Source organism: Mustelus asterias, chromosome 18 (assembly GCF_964213995.1).
Source record: "Mustelus asterias chromosome 18, sMusAst1.hap1.1, whole genome shotgun sequence".
Classification (NCBI taxonomy): Eukaryota; Metazoa; Chordata; class Chondrichthyes; order Carcharhiniformes; family Triakidae; genus Mustelus; species Mustelus asterias.
Window position 1 is genome coordinate 28,318,379 of NC_135818.1, and position 16,532 is coordinate 28,334,910.

General features: G+C 41.9%; 2 protein-coding genes across 3 annotated transcripts in view; one reads left to right on the plus strand and one right to left on the minus strand.

The window, feature by feature from the left end:
• cdan1 (codanin 1) overlaps window positions 1-15,897 on the plus strand; it is a 126,852-nt gene extending 110,955 nt beyond the window's left edge. For both annotated transcript variants that reach the window (XM_078233634.1, XM_078233635.1), the window contains 6 exons: window positions 2,091-2,251; window positions 10,295-10,402; window positions 11,235-11,298; window positions 12,469-12,665; window positions 14,632-14,745; window positions 14,891-15,897. In XM_078233634.1, the coding sequence (XP_078089760.1) occupies window positions 2,091-2,251; window positions 10,295-10,402; window positions 11,235-11,298; window positions 12,469-12,665; window positions 14,632-14,745; window positions 14,891-14,995 (749 nt within the window). In that variant the 3' untranslated portion in view covers window positions 14,996-15,897. The remainder of the gene's footprint in view (window positions 1-2,090; window positions 2,252-10,294; window positions 10,403-11,234; window positions 11,299-12,468; window positions 12,666-14,631; window positions 14,746-14,890) is intronic.
• stard9 (StAR-related lipid transfer (START) domain containing 9) overlaps window positions 15,762-16,532 on the minus strand; it is a 324,067-nt gene continuing 323,296 nt past the window's right edge. Inside the window, exon 34 of the mRNA XM_078233633.1 lies at window positions 15,762-16,492. Coding sequence (XP_078089759.1) covers window positions 16,391-16,492 — 102 coding nt within the window. The 3' untranslated portion in view covers window positions 15,762-16,390. The remainder of the gene's footprint in view (window positions 16,493-16,532) is intronic.

The following is a 16,532-nucleotide window of genomic DNA, read 5'->3' on the forward strand; positions in this document are numbered from 1 at the left end:
TACTGATGAAACCACTGTCGATTGTCAGAAAAAAACCCATCTGGTTCATTAATTTCCTTTAGTGAAGGAAATCTGTCCTTACCTGATCTGGCCAATGTGTGACTCCAGAGCCACAGCAATGTGGTTGACTCTCAACTGCCCTCCAATGGCAACTAGGGATGGGCAATAAATGCTAGTCAATCAGTGACACTCATGTCCATGAATGAATTAAAAAACTGCTGGTACTGTGGTTTCTCACTAAGTTGCTGTTTTAGCTAAGTTGGCTGGACAGCTGGTTACTGATGCAGAGAAACGCCAACAGCACAGCTTCAATTCCCATATCAGCTGAAGACCCTTCTCAACATTTCCTTTCACCTGAGGTATGTTGATCCTTGGGTTAAATCACCACCAGTCACAACCTGTGGTCATCTGGGACTATGGCGACTTTACCTTTACCTGGTTTCTCACTGGAACAGTCACAATGCATATGTGGCTGGTTGATACTTGTTACTCTTGAGACAATGGTATTGATTTGAAATCCTTTAACAATTCTCGGTTTGCAGCAACGAGGTCCTCTGGTGGGTTTTCAAACGGCAAACAGCTTAGCTTTGATGAGAGAAATGTCAAAAGAAGTGGGATGGGGAGGGGGAAGGTAAAGCTGTGGCAAATTTTCACTGTCTATGTCACTCAAGAGCTGGGTCACTTGACCTCTCTCTCTGGTTTCAATTTGGCTTATCTTGATCCCTGTCTTTGAGAGCTCTACAGTTGACTCTGTCTCCATAAAATAGCTTGGGTCCTGAAATTTAGACGGCTAAGGGGTGATTTGATTGAAGTCATAGACTGCACGGTGGCACTGTGGTTAGCACTGTTGCCTCACCGCATTAAGGACCCAGGTTCGATTCCTGGCTTGGGTCACTGTCTGTGTTGAATTTGCATGTTCTCCCCATTCTGCGTGGGTTTCCTCCGGGTGCACCGGTTTCCTCCCGCAGTCCAAAGATGTGCAGGTTAGGTGCATCGGCCATGTTAAATAACCCTTTAGTGTCAGGGGGTCTAGCTAGGGTAATTGTATGGGGCTACAGGGATAGGGCCTGAGTGGGATTGTGGTTGGTGCAGACTCGATGGGCCGAACGGCATTCTTCTGCACTGTCGGATTCTATGGCTCTATGATTCTAAGTTTTCCAGATGTTGTAGGGAAAGGATCAGGTAGATGGAGGAAAATTATTTTGGCTGGTTGGGGAGTTCAGGACTAGAGGCATAGTCTAAATGTTAGAGCCAGACATTTCAGGAGTAAAATTGGGAAACATTAAGGGATGATAGAAATTTGAAGCTATTTTTCTGCAATTGGCATTTATTGCTAAATGAATTGTTAAATCTACCAATCTCAGATTTAAATTTATATTGATCAAAAGTTGTAATGATTTGGAAATTGATGGTTCTGGTACGTTAGGTCACAGATCAGTCATGATCTCATCAAATGGCAGAACGAGTTTACCTTCTCTTCCTATATTTGATTCCTCCCCCTCTCTTATTCCAGTACATTGCAGATTGTGGGATTGTGCTGGATTTGAATGTCTCTTTTTTGACTTGCTTGCTTTCTTCTCACCAGAAAGTAGACAACCCTAACCTTGTACCACAACGGGGTCTGTAGTGAATGGATGCAGAGACACAGTGGGTCAATAGGCTTTTACTGTCTACTTGTTCATAGAATCATAGAAACCCTACAGTACAGAAAGAGGCCATTCGGCCCATCGAGTCTGCACTGACCACAATCCCACCCAGGCCCTACCCCCATATCCCTACATATTCCTAGGAGACAATTAATTTTGAAACCAGTGATGTACTTTTGCATGATGTACCATATCTTATTGCAGGATTATTTTAAGGTCACTTTGCTAGTTCTTAGTTACAATGTTGAACTGAGTGAGGAACGCAGATCCTTTTGAGCCAGTCACTGAGAGAGCTTGTCTTGAATGTACCTTCTGATGATAAATAATGATTGGTGCACTGTGTCTGGACAAAGAGGAGCATGTTGTGTAAAATGTACTTTGAGTTTGCACTCCTGTGGCAGCTTGCACTCTAGATCAGATTTTCTTCTTTTATTTTATTATCAGCTTTAATTAGAAAAGAAGTAAAGCTTGGTTTTGACAGACTGAAGAAATCTCAAACAGTGCAATCGACCAATGCGAGTGAGGTTCCTGGAGCAATAAGGAATTGCTCACCAGAATGTAAGCACAATGCCCCACCTCCCTCCCAGATAGCGAGTGAGTTTAAGGTATGTTACGTTCCCATTGATTAAATGTGATAGAAATGCAGAATTTATTCAATTTTCAATGCGGTTGCATAAAAATGTTAATAAACAACCTGAAATATTTCTGAAAAAGCATCTTAATCCACAAATCTAATAAATTCAATGTGTAATGTGGGATTTTTTTTATTTGTGTAGTCTCTGCATTGCATCCACAAATGCTGTGAGGAGCACAATCAATCTTTGTCATTTTGAACTGATGTGCCCACAGTAGTCTGGAGTCTTTCTGCATTGATGTTAAGGTCTGTCTTGAGCAATTGGGGTGGGAATGTGTAGAAAACGTCCTTTCCCAGGCTATTGAAAGACCAGTTGCAGGAGTAGATTATTCTACCTGTGTCTCAGATTCTTGGTCTTGTTCATATGACTGAGCGCTGTGCCCAGTATTTCACTCTGCATGATGCTGAGGACACACGGACACATTTTAACATAGCACAGAGGTAAGACCCTCCGTCCTTCACCATGGTGACACTATTTGTCAATGTGGTCTGGAAACACAGCAAGGCACTGTTTCCTGAGATTGGGCATTATTCTGGTCAAGCAAACTTTGATGGGTGAGTGCATGATAACCTAAACCATGTCATAGAGGTTTACAGCATGGAAACAGGGCCTTTGGCCCAACTTGTCCATGCCGCCCTTTTTTTTTTAAAAGCCCGAAGCTAATCCCAATTGCACACATTTGGCCCATATCCCTCTATACCCATCGTACCCATGTAATTATCTAAATGCTTTTTAAAAGACAAAATTGTACCCGTCTCTACTACTACCTCTGGCAGCTTGTTCCAAACAATCACCACCCTCTGTGTAAAAAAAAAAAATTGCCCCTCTGGACACTTTTGTATCTCTCCCCTCTCACCGTAAACCTATGCCCTCTAGTTTTAGACTCCCCTACCTTTGGGAAAAGATATTGACTATCTATCTTGTCTATGCCTTATAGAGGTCTATTTTATAGACCTCTATAAGGTCACCTCAGCCTCCGACACTCCAGAGAAAAAAGTCCCAGTCTTTTTTTAAAAAAAAAAAAGCCTCTCCTCATAACTCAATCCATCAAGTCCAGATAGCATCCTAATAAATATTTTCCGCACTCTTTCTAGTTTAATGATATTGTTTCTATAATAAGGTGACCAGAATTGCACACAGTATTCCAAGTGTGGCCTTACCAATGTCTTGTACAACTTCAACAAGACATTTGAACTCCTGGATTCAATGTTCTGGCCGATGAAACCAAGCATGCCGAATGCCTTCTTCACCACTCTGTCCACCTGTGACTCCACTTTCAAGGAGCTATGAACGTGTACCCCTAGATCTTTTGTTCTGTAACTCTCCCCAGCACCCTACCATTAACTGAGTAAGTCCTGCCCTGGTTCAATTTACCAAAATGCATCACCTCGCATTTGTCTAAATTAAACTCCATCTGCCATTTTTCAGCCCACTGGCCCAATTGATCAAGATCCCGAGGCAATTGGAGATAACCTTCTTCACTGTCCACTATGCCACCAATCTTGGTGTCATCTGCAAACTTACTAACCAGGTCCCCTATATTTTCATCCAAATCATTAATATAAATGACAAATAACAGTGGGCCCAGCACTGATCCCTGAGGCACACCGCTGGTCACAGGCCTCCAGTTTGAAAAACAACCCTCTACAACCACCCTCTGGCTTCTGTCAAGAAGCCAATTTTGTATCCATTTAGATACTTCATCCTGGATCCCATGAGATTTAACTTTATGCAACAACCTACCATGCGGTACCTTGTCAAAGGCCTTGCTAAAGTCCATGTAGACAACATCAACTGCACTGCCCTCATCTACCTTCTTGGTTACCCCTTCAAAAAACTCAGTTAAATTTGTGAGACATGATTTTCCACTCTCAAAGCCATGCTGACTGTCCCTAATCAGTCCTTGCATCTCTAAATGCCTGTAGATCCAGTCTCTCAAAATACCTTCCAACAATTTACCCACCACAGATGTAAGGCTCACTGGCCTGTAGTTCCCAGACTTTTCTCTGCAGCCCTTTTTAAACAAAGGCACAACATTTGCCACTCTCCAATCTTCAGGCACCTCACCCGTGACTATTGATGATTCAAATATCTCGGCTAGGGCACCCGCAATTTCCTCCCTAGCCTCCCACAACGTCCTGGGATACACCTCATCAGGTCCCGCAGATTTATCTACCTTGATGCGCTTTAAGACTTCCAGCACCACCTCCTCTGTAATATGTACACTCCTCAAGACATCACTATTTATTTCCCCAAGTTCCCTAACATCCATGCTTTTCTGAACAGTAAATACTGATGAGAAATATTCATTTAGGATCTCATTGTGGATCCGCACATAGATGACCTTGTTGATCTTTAAGAGGCCCTACTCTCTCCCTTGTTACTCTTTTGCCCTTTATGTATTTGTAGAAGCTCTTTGGATTCTCCTTTGCCTTATCTGCCAAAACAATTTTGTGTCCCCTTTTTGCCCTCCTGATTTCTCTCTTAACTCTATTCCTCTATACTCCTGATTTCTCTCTTAACTCTACTCCTCTATACTCTTCAAGAGATTCACTTGATCCCAGCTGCCTATGCATGTCATGTGCCTCTTTCTTCTTCTTGACCAGGGCCTCAATATCCCGAGTCATCCAGGGTTCCTGACTTCTGCCAGCCTTGCCCTTCATTCTAAGAGGAATGTGTTTACCCTGAACCCTGGTTAACACACTTTTGAAAGCATGCCACTTACCAGACATCCCTTTGCCTTCCCACAGACTCCCCCAATTAACTTTTGAAAGTTCCTGCCTGATACCATCAAAATTGGCCTTGCCCCAATTTAGAATTTTAACTTTTGGGACAGACCTATCATTCTCCATAGCTATCTTAAAACGAATAGAATTATGGTCACTGGTCCCAAAGTGATTCCTCACTAACACTGCTGTCACCTGCCCTTATTTCCCAAGAGGAGGTCAAGTTTTGCCCCCTTTCTATTCGGGTCATCCACATAAGAAATAAGAGCAGGAGTAGGCCATCTAGCCCCTCGAGCCTGCCCCGCCATTCAATAAGATCATGGCTGATCTGACGTGGATCAGTACCACTTACCCGCCTGATCCCCATAACCCTTAATTCCCTTACCGATCAGGAATCCATCCATCCGCGCTTTAAACATATTCAGCGAGGTAGCCTCCACCACCTCAGTGGGCAGAGAATTCCAGAGATTCACCACCCTCTGGGAGAAGAAGTTCCTCCTCAACTCTGTCTTAAACCGACCCCCCTTTATTTTGAGGCTGTGTCCTCTAGTTTTAACTTCCTTACTAAGTGGAAAGAATCTCTCCGCCTCCACCCTATCCAGCCCCCGCATTATCTTATAAGTCTCCATAAGATCCCCCCTCATCCTTCTAAACTCCAACGAGTACAAACCCAATCTCCTCAGCCTCTCCTCATAATCCAAACCCCTCATCTCCGGTATCAACCTGGTGAACCTTCTCTGCACTCCCTCCAATGCCAATATATCCTTCCTCATATAAAGGGACCAATACTGCACACAGTATTCCAGCTGCGGCCTCACCAATGCCCTGTACAGGTGCATCAAGACATCCCTGCTTTTATATTCTATCCCCCTCGCGATGTAGGCCAACATCCCATTTGCCTTCTTGATCACCTGTTGTACCTGCAGACTGGGCTTTTGCGTCTCATGCACAAGGACCCCCAGGTCCCTTTGCACGGTAGCATGTTTTAATTTGTTTCCATTGAGATAGTAATCCCATTTGTTATTATTTCCTCCAAAGTGTATAACCTCGCATTTCTCAACGTTATACTCCATTTGCCATATCCTCGCCCACTCACTCAGCCTGTCCAAATCTCTCTGCAGATCTTCTCCGTCCTGCACACGATTCACTTTTCCACTTATCTTTGTGTCGTCTGCAAACTTCGTTACCCTACACTCCGTCCCCTCTTCCAGATCATCTATATAAATGGTAAACAGTTGCGGCCCGAGTACCGATCCCTGCGGCACGCCACTAGTTACCTTCCTCCAACCGGAAAAACACCCATTTATTCCGACTCTTTGCTTCCTGTCGGATAGCCAGTCCCCAATCCACTTTAACACACTACCCCCAACTCTGTGTGCCCTAATCTTCTTCAGCAGCCTTTTATGGGGCACCTTATCAAACGCCTTTTGGAAATCCAAAAACACCGCATCCACCGGTTCTCCTCCATTAATTGTTTCTCCTGCTGCCAACCCTCTATCGTTAATATTTGGCAAACTATTTGTGTCCTCCACCGTGAAGACCGACACAAAAAACTTATTTAAAGACTCAGCCATATCCTCATTTCCCACTATTAACTCCCCCCTCTCGTCCTCCAAGGGTCCAACATTCACTCTAGCCACTCTATTCCTTTTTATATATTTATAAAAACTTTTACTATCATTTTTTATATTACTTGCTAGCCTGGCTTCATAGTCTATCCTTCCTTTCTTTATCGCTTTCTTAGTCTCTCTTTGTTGTTTCTTAAATTTTTCCCAATCACTTGTTTCTCCACTATTTTTGGCCACTCTGTACGCAGCTGTTTTTATTTTAATACTCTCCTTTATTTCCTTCGTTATCCACGGCTGGTTCTCCCTTTTCTTACAATCCTTGTTTTTTGCTGGAACATATTTTTGCTGAGAACTGAAAAGGATCTCCTTAAAAATCCTCCACTGTTCCTCAGCTATCCTACCTGCCAGCCTGCTCTCCCAGTCTACCTTAGCCAATTCATCCCTCATCCTATCATATTTCCCTCTGTTCAAAACAGAGGACACTGGCTTGGGACCAAACTTTCTCCTCTTCCATCTCAATCAGAAATTCGACCATATTGTGGTCACTAGACCCAAGAGGGTCCTTCACAATAAGATCCTTAATTCTACCTACCTCGTTACACAATACCAGATCCAAAATAGCTCGTTCCCTCGTCGGTTCCGTAACATGCTGTTCAAGGAAACTATCCCGACAGCATTCTAAGAACTCTTCCTCCATTCCACCCTTACCGACTTGAGTCTGCCAGTCAATGTGCATGTTGAAGTCCCCCATGATTATTGCCGTTCCGTTTTTACATGCATCCCTTATCTGCTTGTTTATAGCCCTCCCTACCTCAACATTATTATTTGGGGGCCTATATACCACACCTACTAGTGTCTTTCTCCCTCTACTATTCCTCATCTCTACCCATAATGATTCCACGTTTTGTTCCTCAGAGCCTATGTCATCCCTCAGTACTACCCTGATATTATCTCTTATTAATAGCGCGACCCCACCACCTTTTCCTTCCTGTCTATTCTTCCTAAACGCCTGATACCCCTGGATATTCATCTCCCAGTCCTGGTCACCTTTCAGCCACGTTTCTGTAATGGCCACCAGATCGTACCCATTTGTGCTGATTTGCACCATCAACTCATTTACCTTGTTCCGAATGCTTCGTGCATTCAGGCAAAGTGTCCTTATTCCAGCTTATATATGGACCCGCTTTGATGAGTCGCGAACACCCTCTCCCTCTACTCCCTTATCTAAATTACCGCCTTCATTCACTTGCACCCTCTCCTCTACCATTAATTTTGTAATTCCCCTTACCCCTGCATCCTCCCCCCCATCAATTAGTTCCTTGATCCTAGTCAACTCTTCTAGCTCCCCTCCCCCCAACCTATCTAGTTTAAATTCTCCCCAGTAGCCTTAGCCAACCTACCGGCCAGGATATTGGTCCCCCTGTGATTCAAGTTCCACCCGTTTTTTGTATACAGATCACCCCTGCCCCGAAAGAGGTCCCAATGGTCCAGGAACCTGAATCCCTGCCCCCTGCACCAGTCCCTCAGCCACACATTCATCTTCCACCTCACTCCATTCCTGCCCTCACCTTCCCGTGGCACAGGCAGTAATCCTGAGATTACTACCTTTGCTTTCCTCTTTCTCAGCTGTCTCCCTAATTCCCTGTACTCCCTTTTCATGACCCCTTCTCCCTTCCTACCCACATCAGCGGTACCAATATGTACCGCTACCTCAGGCTCCTCTCCCTCCCACCTCAGGATTTCCGGGACACGACTAGCGACATCCTGGATCCCGGCCCCAGGGAGGCAGACCACCATGCGAGACTCCCGCCTACCTCCGCAGAAACGCCTGTCTGTCCCCTTCACCATCGAGTCCCCGATTAATACTGCCTTCCTCCTCTTTTCCTTAGCCCTCTGAGTTACAGGGCTGGACTCCACTCCGGAGATACGGCCACTGCTGCTTCCCCCAGGCGGGCTGTCCCCCCCCAGCAGTACTCAAGCAGGAGTACTTGTTGTGCAGGGGCAAATCCACCGGGGTGCTCTCAACCACCCTAGCCTTACCCTTCCTTGCCGTCACCCACTTGGCCTCCTCCTGTGGCCCTGGTGTGACCATCTGATGATAGCTCTTGTCTATCACCTCCTCATTCTCCCTCATCAGCCTAAGATCTTCGAGCTGCAGTTCCAGCTCCCTAACACGGTCCCTCAGGAACCGCAGCTCGACACACCCCTCACAGATGTGGATGTCCGGGAGGCCAGATGACTCCAGGACCTCCCACATCCTACACTGGGAACAACACACTGGTTTCACACTCATACTGGACACTTTATGTCAAGTACGACAGTGAAAAGTTAATAAGAATGTAAGGAAACAAAAACTCACCCCTGCTCGTCCAAGCCCTGTGAGCCAAAGCCCTGACAGCTCACTCAACTTCCCACTCACTCTGCTGCCCGCTACAATGCTGCCTGCTGTATACTTTGGTGCGCTTTTAAACCCTCCAAAAACTTCCCCAGGCCTCTCCTGGGCCTACTTCCAGTTTTGAAAAAAACCTCCGATTTTAAACCCAAAATTAACTGAAAAAATAAATAATTAATTAAAGTCAGAAAACCAACTCTCTTACCCTCAGCCTGCTCCTGGGAACAAATACTGAATGAGAAATTCCTCCTGAATACACTCAACAAATTTCTCTCCATCCAACCCTCTAATACTATGACTGTCCCAGTCAATGTTGGGAAAATTAAAATCTCTTGGACTATTACCACCCTATTTTTCTTGGAGCTATCTGTAATCTCCTTACATATTTGCACCTCAATTTCCCACTGACTATTTGGGGGCCTATAGTACAACCCTATCAAAGTGATTTCCCCCTTCTTATTTCTCAGTTCTACCCATATAGACTCAGTGGCCGAACCCTCGGATATATCCTCTCTCTGTACGGCCGTGATGCTTTCCTTAATCAAAAGTGCAACTCCCCCTCCTCTCTTACCTCCTGTTCTATCTTTCCTATAGCATCTGTACCCTGGAACATTAAGCTGCCAGTCCTGTCCCTCCCTTAGCCATGTTTCAGTAATTGCTATAATATCCCAGTCCCACGTACCCATCAATGCCCTGAGTTCATCTGCCTTGCCCGTCAGGCCTCTTGCATTGAAATAAATGCAGTTTAATCTGGACTTCCCTTGCTCTCTGTCTTGCTTCTGTCTGATCTGTCTGGTACTAGGATTACTGACACTGCCTTTACTAATTAATGTGCTCTCTTTAACTTCCGTGCTGTATTAAAGACTGTTTGTTGGGATGGTGGTGAAAATGGAAAGATCTAACAGGGTTCCCTCCAATTGGAAATCATGCATGTATATTGGGTTAGGGAAGGAAGTTTAATTGTGATGCTCTTCATGCTTGAATTTTATGCTGATATTCACTGGCCTTGTACTTGGTGTGAAACTTTGGCCAAGAGACTGGAGAATTTCTGGTGACCCTGGGACAATATCCCAGAGAGAGGGGGAAGAAAATTGAAATGGAAAGTAATGGCAAAGTACAGAAGGACACAAGTTCAGTTTTATTCTTAGTTCCATATCTGAACAAATTAGGACCTAAATATTGCTCTCTGAATAATTCACAGCCAGTTTGATGCTTGGAAAAAGGGATGTGTATCTTTTAATGTCATGGGCTTTTGCTAAAATCTCTGGTTGACTTTGTTTGGAAACCTGTAGCCTAATTTGCTGTGTGTATCCTCTCCCTTTCATAGGAGCTGCTAAGTATTACATTGGGTCCCAGACACAGTGATGAAACAGTGGAGCACAAACAACTTGATGACTTATTAAGAAGATTATGCCAAACACTAAGATGTAGACAGGTGTGTCTTTTTATTCAAATTTGTTCATTTAATAGAATACATTCTCAGAACCTTGTCTCTGGTTTCTGTTGTGTGCATTACCAATTTCAGTTGTACTAATATAGGAAATTCAGATTCTGAATACCTCCCTCAGAATGAGAGTAAGTGTTTGGGAGAGACTCCAGGCTGGCATCATTTTTGGTGTCTGGTTATGCTAAGGTAGGATGGAGCAAGTAACTTCAAGGTTTCTTGAATCAAGGTTGCAGCTGGCATGCACAGTTCTCAGGAGGGAAAATGTGATTGGAAGGGAATAGGTTAATTTTATAAATAAGAGTTGAAGCTGGTCTGGATTCATTATGCATAAAATATCAAAACTCAACCTGGGAAAAATAGTACCATAAGGTGCTTTATTGCAAGTATGTTACATTTTCTCAAATTAAATTGAGTAATTTATTTAGCAACTCAAACTTAATCGGCATTTCATATTTAGAGTAAAAGAATTGAAAATATATCAGACTTTGGCTCGACCACACTGGGATTACTGTGCACCGTTCTGGTTGCTATGTTTTGTAAAGATATAGAAGCATTAGAGAAGGTGCAAGAAAGATTTAGAGATGACACTGCCTTAAGTAGAAGAGAGTCTTGAAATCCAATAGGAAATTCAGGTTAGAATATGGAAGTTTTACCACAAGGAGTAATTCCAGTGAACAGCATTGATACAATTGAGGTCAGTCAGATGAGAGAGAAAGCAGTCAGAATTTTGCTGAAAGGGAGGGAGGAGCCTCCTACAAAGTGTAAACATTGGCACAAACCACCTCTTCACTTTTGGTGAACTGTGACTTTTCTTTTGCAGTACATTTGTCCAGTAATTGAACAGGCCCTTGCCAAGTACACTGTAGAGTTAGCTTCTTTGTTAGGTAAGTAATTGGAGAAACCTTTTTCACTCTCCTATTTCTTCCAGCTCCAGGTGCAAATGTTTTCATGTACAAATAATTGTGCATTTTTAAAAAATCAGTAGCATTGATGCTGATGTGCCAGATGATTTTTTAAAAATATATTTGTAATTTACATCTAGAGGAAAATGTTTATTTGATTTTAATAGTGGTGAAAGTTCTAATGATCAGTAAATGAAGATCTGCATTTAAAAAACGTCTTTCACATCTTCAAAATGTTAAAGTATTTTTGTAGACAACTATCGCAACCAATACGAGTTTCATGAAAGCATCGCAAATCACAATTAAATAAATTAAGTTGTCTGTTTTATTTTGGTTGGATAAATATTGTACAGATTACCCCCCCCCCCCCCCCCCCACCCACCCACCCACACAGTCTCCAGTTGGTCCAGTGTGCTCCATTCTCTGCTCTTTGGCCCTGAATTCAGTGCCGCTAATGTTCACTTCTCTTCCAATCTCAAATTATTTCTCTCCATTATATGCTGCTGACTAGGGAGCCTATAAGCACTAATCATTGGAAAGAAACTGCCTGTGATAGAAGGAGCAGCTCCATGTAGAATCTTCCATTTAAATGTGCCTGTTTAACTGGTCTATTGAAAACTGGCTCCAGCTGCCACACGTATGGACTTTGAGGCTATGCTTGGGCTGCTCATTGGACAAGCCTGCTTTATATCTACTCAAGGTGAAAGACATAGCCTATTTAATGAAAGTTAGCACCTCTGACAGCGCAACACTGAAGTCAGCCTAGTTTGTCCTAACTTTCAATCCTGCTCCAGAATTTATGATCTGACTGAGGTAATAGTATTGCCCATGAGCCACAGCTATAGTAGCCTTCAACAGTGAAACTATTTTTTGTATTTTTAGTTTGTACTTTTCATTGAACCAAAAGCCCTTCATTTTCCTCCCTATATATTGAGACTTCCATTTGCAAGGCTAACTGACTGAGCAACATTTTCTGCATGCATTAATACAATTTTATGTTTTTTATTATACATGTGATATAGAGGAAATCTCCTTTGTCTTGGTGAATTTACAGTATCATTGTTAATTTGTAACATTAGAATAAGAGTAATCTTGTCTACCAAGATAGCTTCAACTCTACCATCCATAGTCTGACCTGGTTCTTTTCCACAGTTGCCGGAGAAATTCCACTATCCTACCCTAACACAAAAAAAGATTTCGGAGACGAGGCTTCTTTTTGCAAGTCCACCCAGTATTCGCTCAGCCTCCTCCTTGCATTGTGGAAGGATGATTTCCGTGTGCCTGTACCACTTCAACTAATATTTAGTGAGAAGAATATTTCGTATACAATAGAGACAAGAAATGGAAAGGTAACTCTTTGTCATTGCTTCTGAAGCATGATTCTTCCCATTGTGAAGGAATTCAAATTATCATTTGAACTTCAGGTGTGCTGATTTCTATTTGAAGGCTGACTCCGAGACTTTAGGACTGTCCCATGATAGTGGAATGGGGAGTTGACCTTGTTTGATGTGCTGATATGAACAAAATTAAATATTTGTAATATGTTCCCTGTACATTTGGTGAGTAAGGAATATTAAGTGTAGCAGCTCTCAAAGAAAGGGTCTCTAGGAATTTTAAAAAAAATTCTTTTCTGGCACTGTTGGTAAGGCCACCATTTTCTGCCCTTGAGCCAAGTGGCTTGCTAGGCCATTTTGGGGGATATTTAACAGCCAACCACATTGCTGTAAGTTTGGAGCCACGTGTATGGCAGAGTTCCTTTCTTAAAGGACATTAGTGAACCTGATGGGATGTTACAACAATTGGTGATGATTTAATGGTCAGCATTACTAAAAAAAGTTTTATATTCCAGATTTTTAAAAAATTGAATTTATATTCCACCAGCTGCCATGGTGATTTGAACCCATGTCCCCAGAAGATTCATGCTGAACATTCGAGGAACAATGAATAACCTGAAAAACAAATGTCTTTATATTATTTTGATTCGGAAATAGTAGTCAAATGTTTGGTAAACTATTGCAGTTTCCTAATAGCTATGGACGAAATTGTAACAATTTAGAGTCATAGAGGTTTACAGCATGGAAACAGGCTCTTCGGCCCAACTTGTCCATGCCGCCCTTTTTTTTTAAACCCCTAAGCTAATCCCAATTGCCCGCATTTGGCTCATATCCTTGTGTACCCATGTAACTATCTAAATGCTTTTTAAAAGACAAAATTGTACCTGCCTCTACTACTACCTCTGGAAACTTGTTCCAGACACTCACCACCTTCTGTGTGAAAAAATTGCCCCTCTGGACACTTTTGTATCTCTCCCCTCTCACCTTAAATCTATGCCCTCTAGTTTTAGACTCCCCTACCTTTGGGAAAAGATAATGACTATCTCTCTGATCTATGCCCCTCATTATTTTATAGACCTCTATATCACCTCTCAGCCTCCTACGCTCCAGAGAAAAAAGTCCCAGTCTATCCAACCTCTCTTTATAACTCAATCCATCAAGTCGTGGTAGCATCCTAGTAAATCTTATCTGCACTCTTTCGAGTTTAATAATATCCTTTCTATAATAGGGTGACCAGAATTGCACACAGTATTCCAAGTGTGGCCTTACCAATGTCTTGTACAACTTCAACAAGACACTCCAACTCCTGTATTCAATGTTTTGACCGATGCCTTCTTGCCGAATGCCTTCTCCACCACTCTGTCCACCTGTGACTCCACTTTCAAGGAGCTATGAACATGTACCGCTAGATCTCTTTGTTCTGTAACTCTCACTAACGCCCTACCATTAACTAAGTAAGTCCTGCCCTGGTTCAATCTACCAAAATGCATCACCTTGCATTTGTCTAAATTTAACTTCAGAACTTGAGCCGAGGAGAAATCTCTGAGCTGAGAAAGTTTGTCTGTTGTTTTAAAACGTATTGTTAACTTGGGTTGTGCTTCACTAATTGCCTCATTGCGGTGAAAGCTAAAGTAGACAGATTCTTCCTCATCTTTGTTCCCATATGTTGTGTTGTACATAAAGTTTAAATAGCCTGATATTCCTGTGTTTTTTTAAAAAAAAACCTCCGAACCTTTCCCTCATCGAGAAATCATCTTGTAATACATCAGAGAATCTGAGGCTATATTAAGTTCCTTTCTACATTGCACTTAGTACTGCCGCCCTAGTTAACCACTTGAAGATTTACTTTTTGGAAAGAAGTGTATTGTCCAGATGAACATGCAGGTTTCCAATTCTGCATCATAATCTAGTTGTGTATAGAAAAATTTCTGAAAGGGGATAAGAACAGCTGAGAAGTTTGAACAATTTCTTCTCTCCTCAGTTATGTTGGAATGAGCTCTCGTTTCTAATTCATGGCCTTACTGAGCAAGGGCTGATGAAGACGGCAGCAATAGTGTGTTGCTGGAAGGACCTTTCACAGCATCCTTGGCCCCAGGTAATGGAGTTTGATTTGTTCTGCTTACTAAGTTGACATGGCATTTTAATTATACATCCATGAATAGAAATCTAAGTTATTTTGCATTGCTTTGAAAACAGTAGGGGTCTCTGTTTTTAAACAACATTTTTCTTGCTTCTTCCAGGATTTCATGCACATGATAGAATCTGTATTTGGAATGTGTTCAGAACTGGCAAAGACAGATAAAATTGAAGACCAGATCGCAAATGAACAAAGACATACTGAGTAAAATAGCATGCTTAGATTGACTTCTGCAAAAAAAAACTAGCCTTATTCTCACAGCATTTTGCTATTCATAAGTGCAATTCATTTGGGGGTGGGGGGGGAAGTATTTTATATTTTTTACTGATGCTGCTAAATTCAATCAAATATTCACAAGTGAATATTTAATGTAGTTCACATTGGACCACTTTATATTTGGCTATAATTAATCCTGTGATGTTGGCCTGGATTTTCAGTTAACAATCCTTGTGGGTTTTAAATATGGCAATTAAAAATAATTAGAGATCCATTTCAGAACAGCACCATTATTATACGGGATCTGAGAGAAGGGGAAGCACTTGCATTGAAGAATTTATACTGAGCCATAGAGTCTAAGCTAGCAAGTATTATTGAATTAAAAATTCTTACATAAAATCCTGTATTCAAATATGGGATGGAGAGGAGACAAAATTTAGGGATTTTAGAAATTAAAATTTGAAGGAGTGAAACTCCACAGTGTTAAAATTAAATTTTAATGCCAGAAAGGAGATGAAGTTTTTTTTGGCTTAACACTCATCGGGACAAATACAAAAATGCCAAATTTCAAACAATAACAATAGGAGAAAAGCGCTTTCCCCAAACAGCAGAGTGGCTCACCCCACTTTCCCAAGGAAAGTGCTGACCTTGCCTGTGATGCTCATAAATAACAAATGAATACCAAAAAAAGTGAAAGTTCAGTCCTGTACTACCTACCTGTTTCAAACATTTATCAGAATAAAGTAATCTTGCAGTATGTGGACCATGTGTTTATTGGAATAGATTTTTAACAGTTGAGCTTGCAAACACTATTCAAGCCTTAAGTATTTTTGAATAACAGCTCGCATTGTTGCTGATTCAGAAGCTATGTCTCCAATAGCTTCTGATTGTTGATTTTTTATGGTAATTTGGTAATTGTACAATAATAAAGACAAGACCCATCTCAACAAAGTGTATATTTAAAATCAGTATTAAATATAAATGACCAGAAAAGACTTAATTTCAAGAATTTATAGTTTATATCACAACTAACTATAAAATGATTCAGTTTATATATAAATAAGTTCAATTTGGACATTTGATTTTACCATACAAAAATAAAAATTTTAACTGTACATTTAATAGAAAAACTTCGAACAGCTGCAATGTGTTGTGACTTGTCCACTGACTCAGCAACTGAAAAACAGATTCTGTTCAATTATACAATACAAATACCTCTACAAAACTGTACATATTATACACAACCTTGTACACTGCTGAAGATGCATGATGTGGCCTGAGATGAGCAGATAACCAAGTCTAGCCAGGTTAGAAATGCAGCGGGAAGGAGGCTGCTCCATTACAGCACCCTGGATGTATACAATACCTGTCTTGTTAACAGAACACGTCAACAGGAGAGCAAGCTGGCAAGGTTGGCAATGCACAAAGGCTGTCGCTTGGCAACTGACCCCAGCAGTCTGGCAGGCAGAGCAGGAGCACCAAGATCAACCTTAAAAATTAGAAAAGTGAATCTCAGCTTTATTCACCAT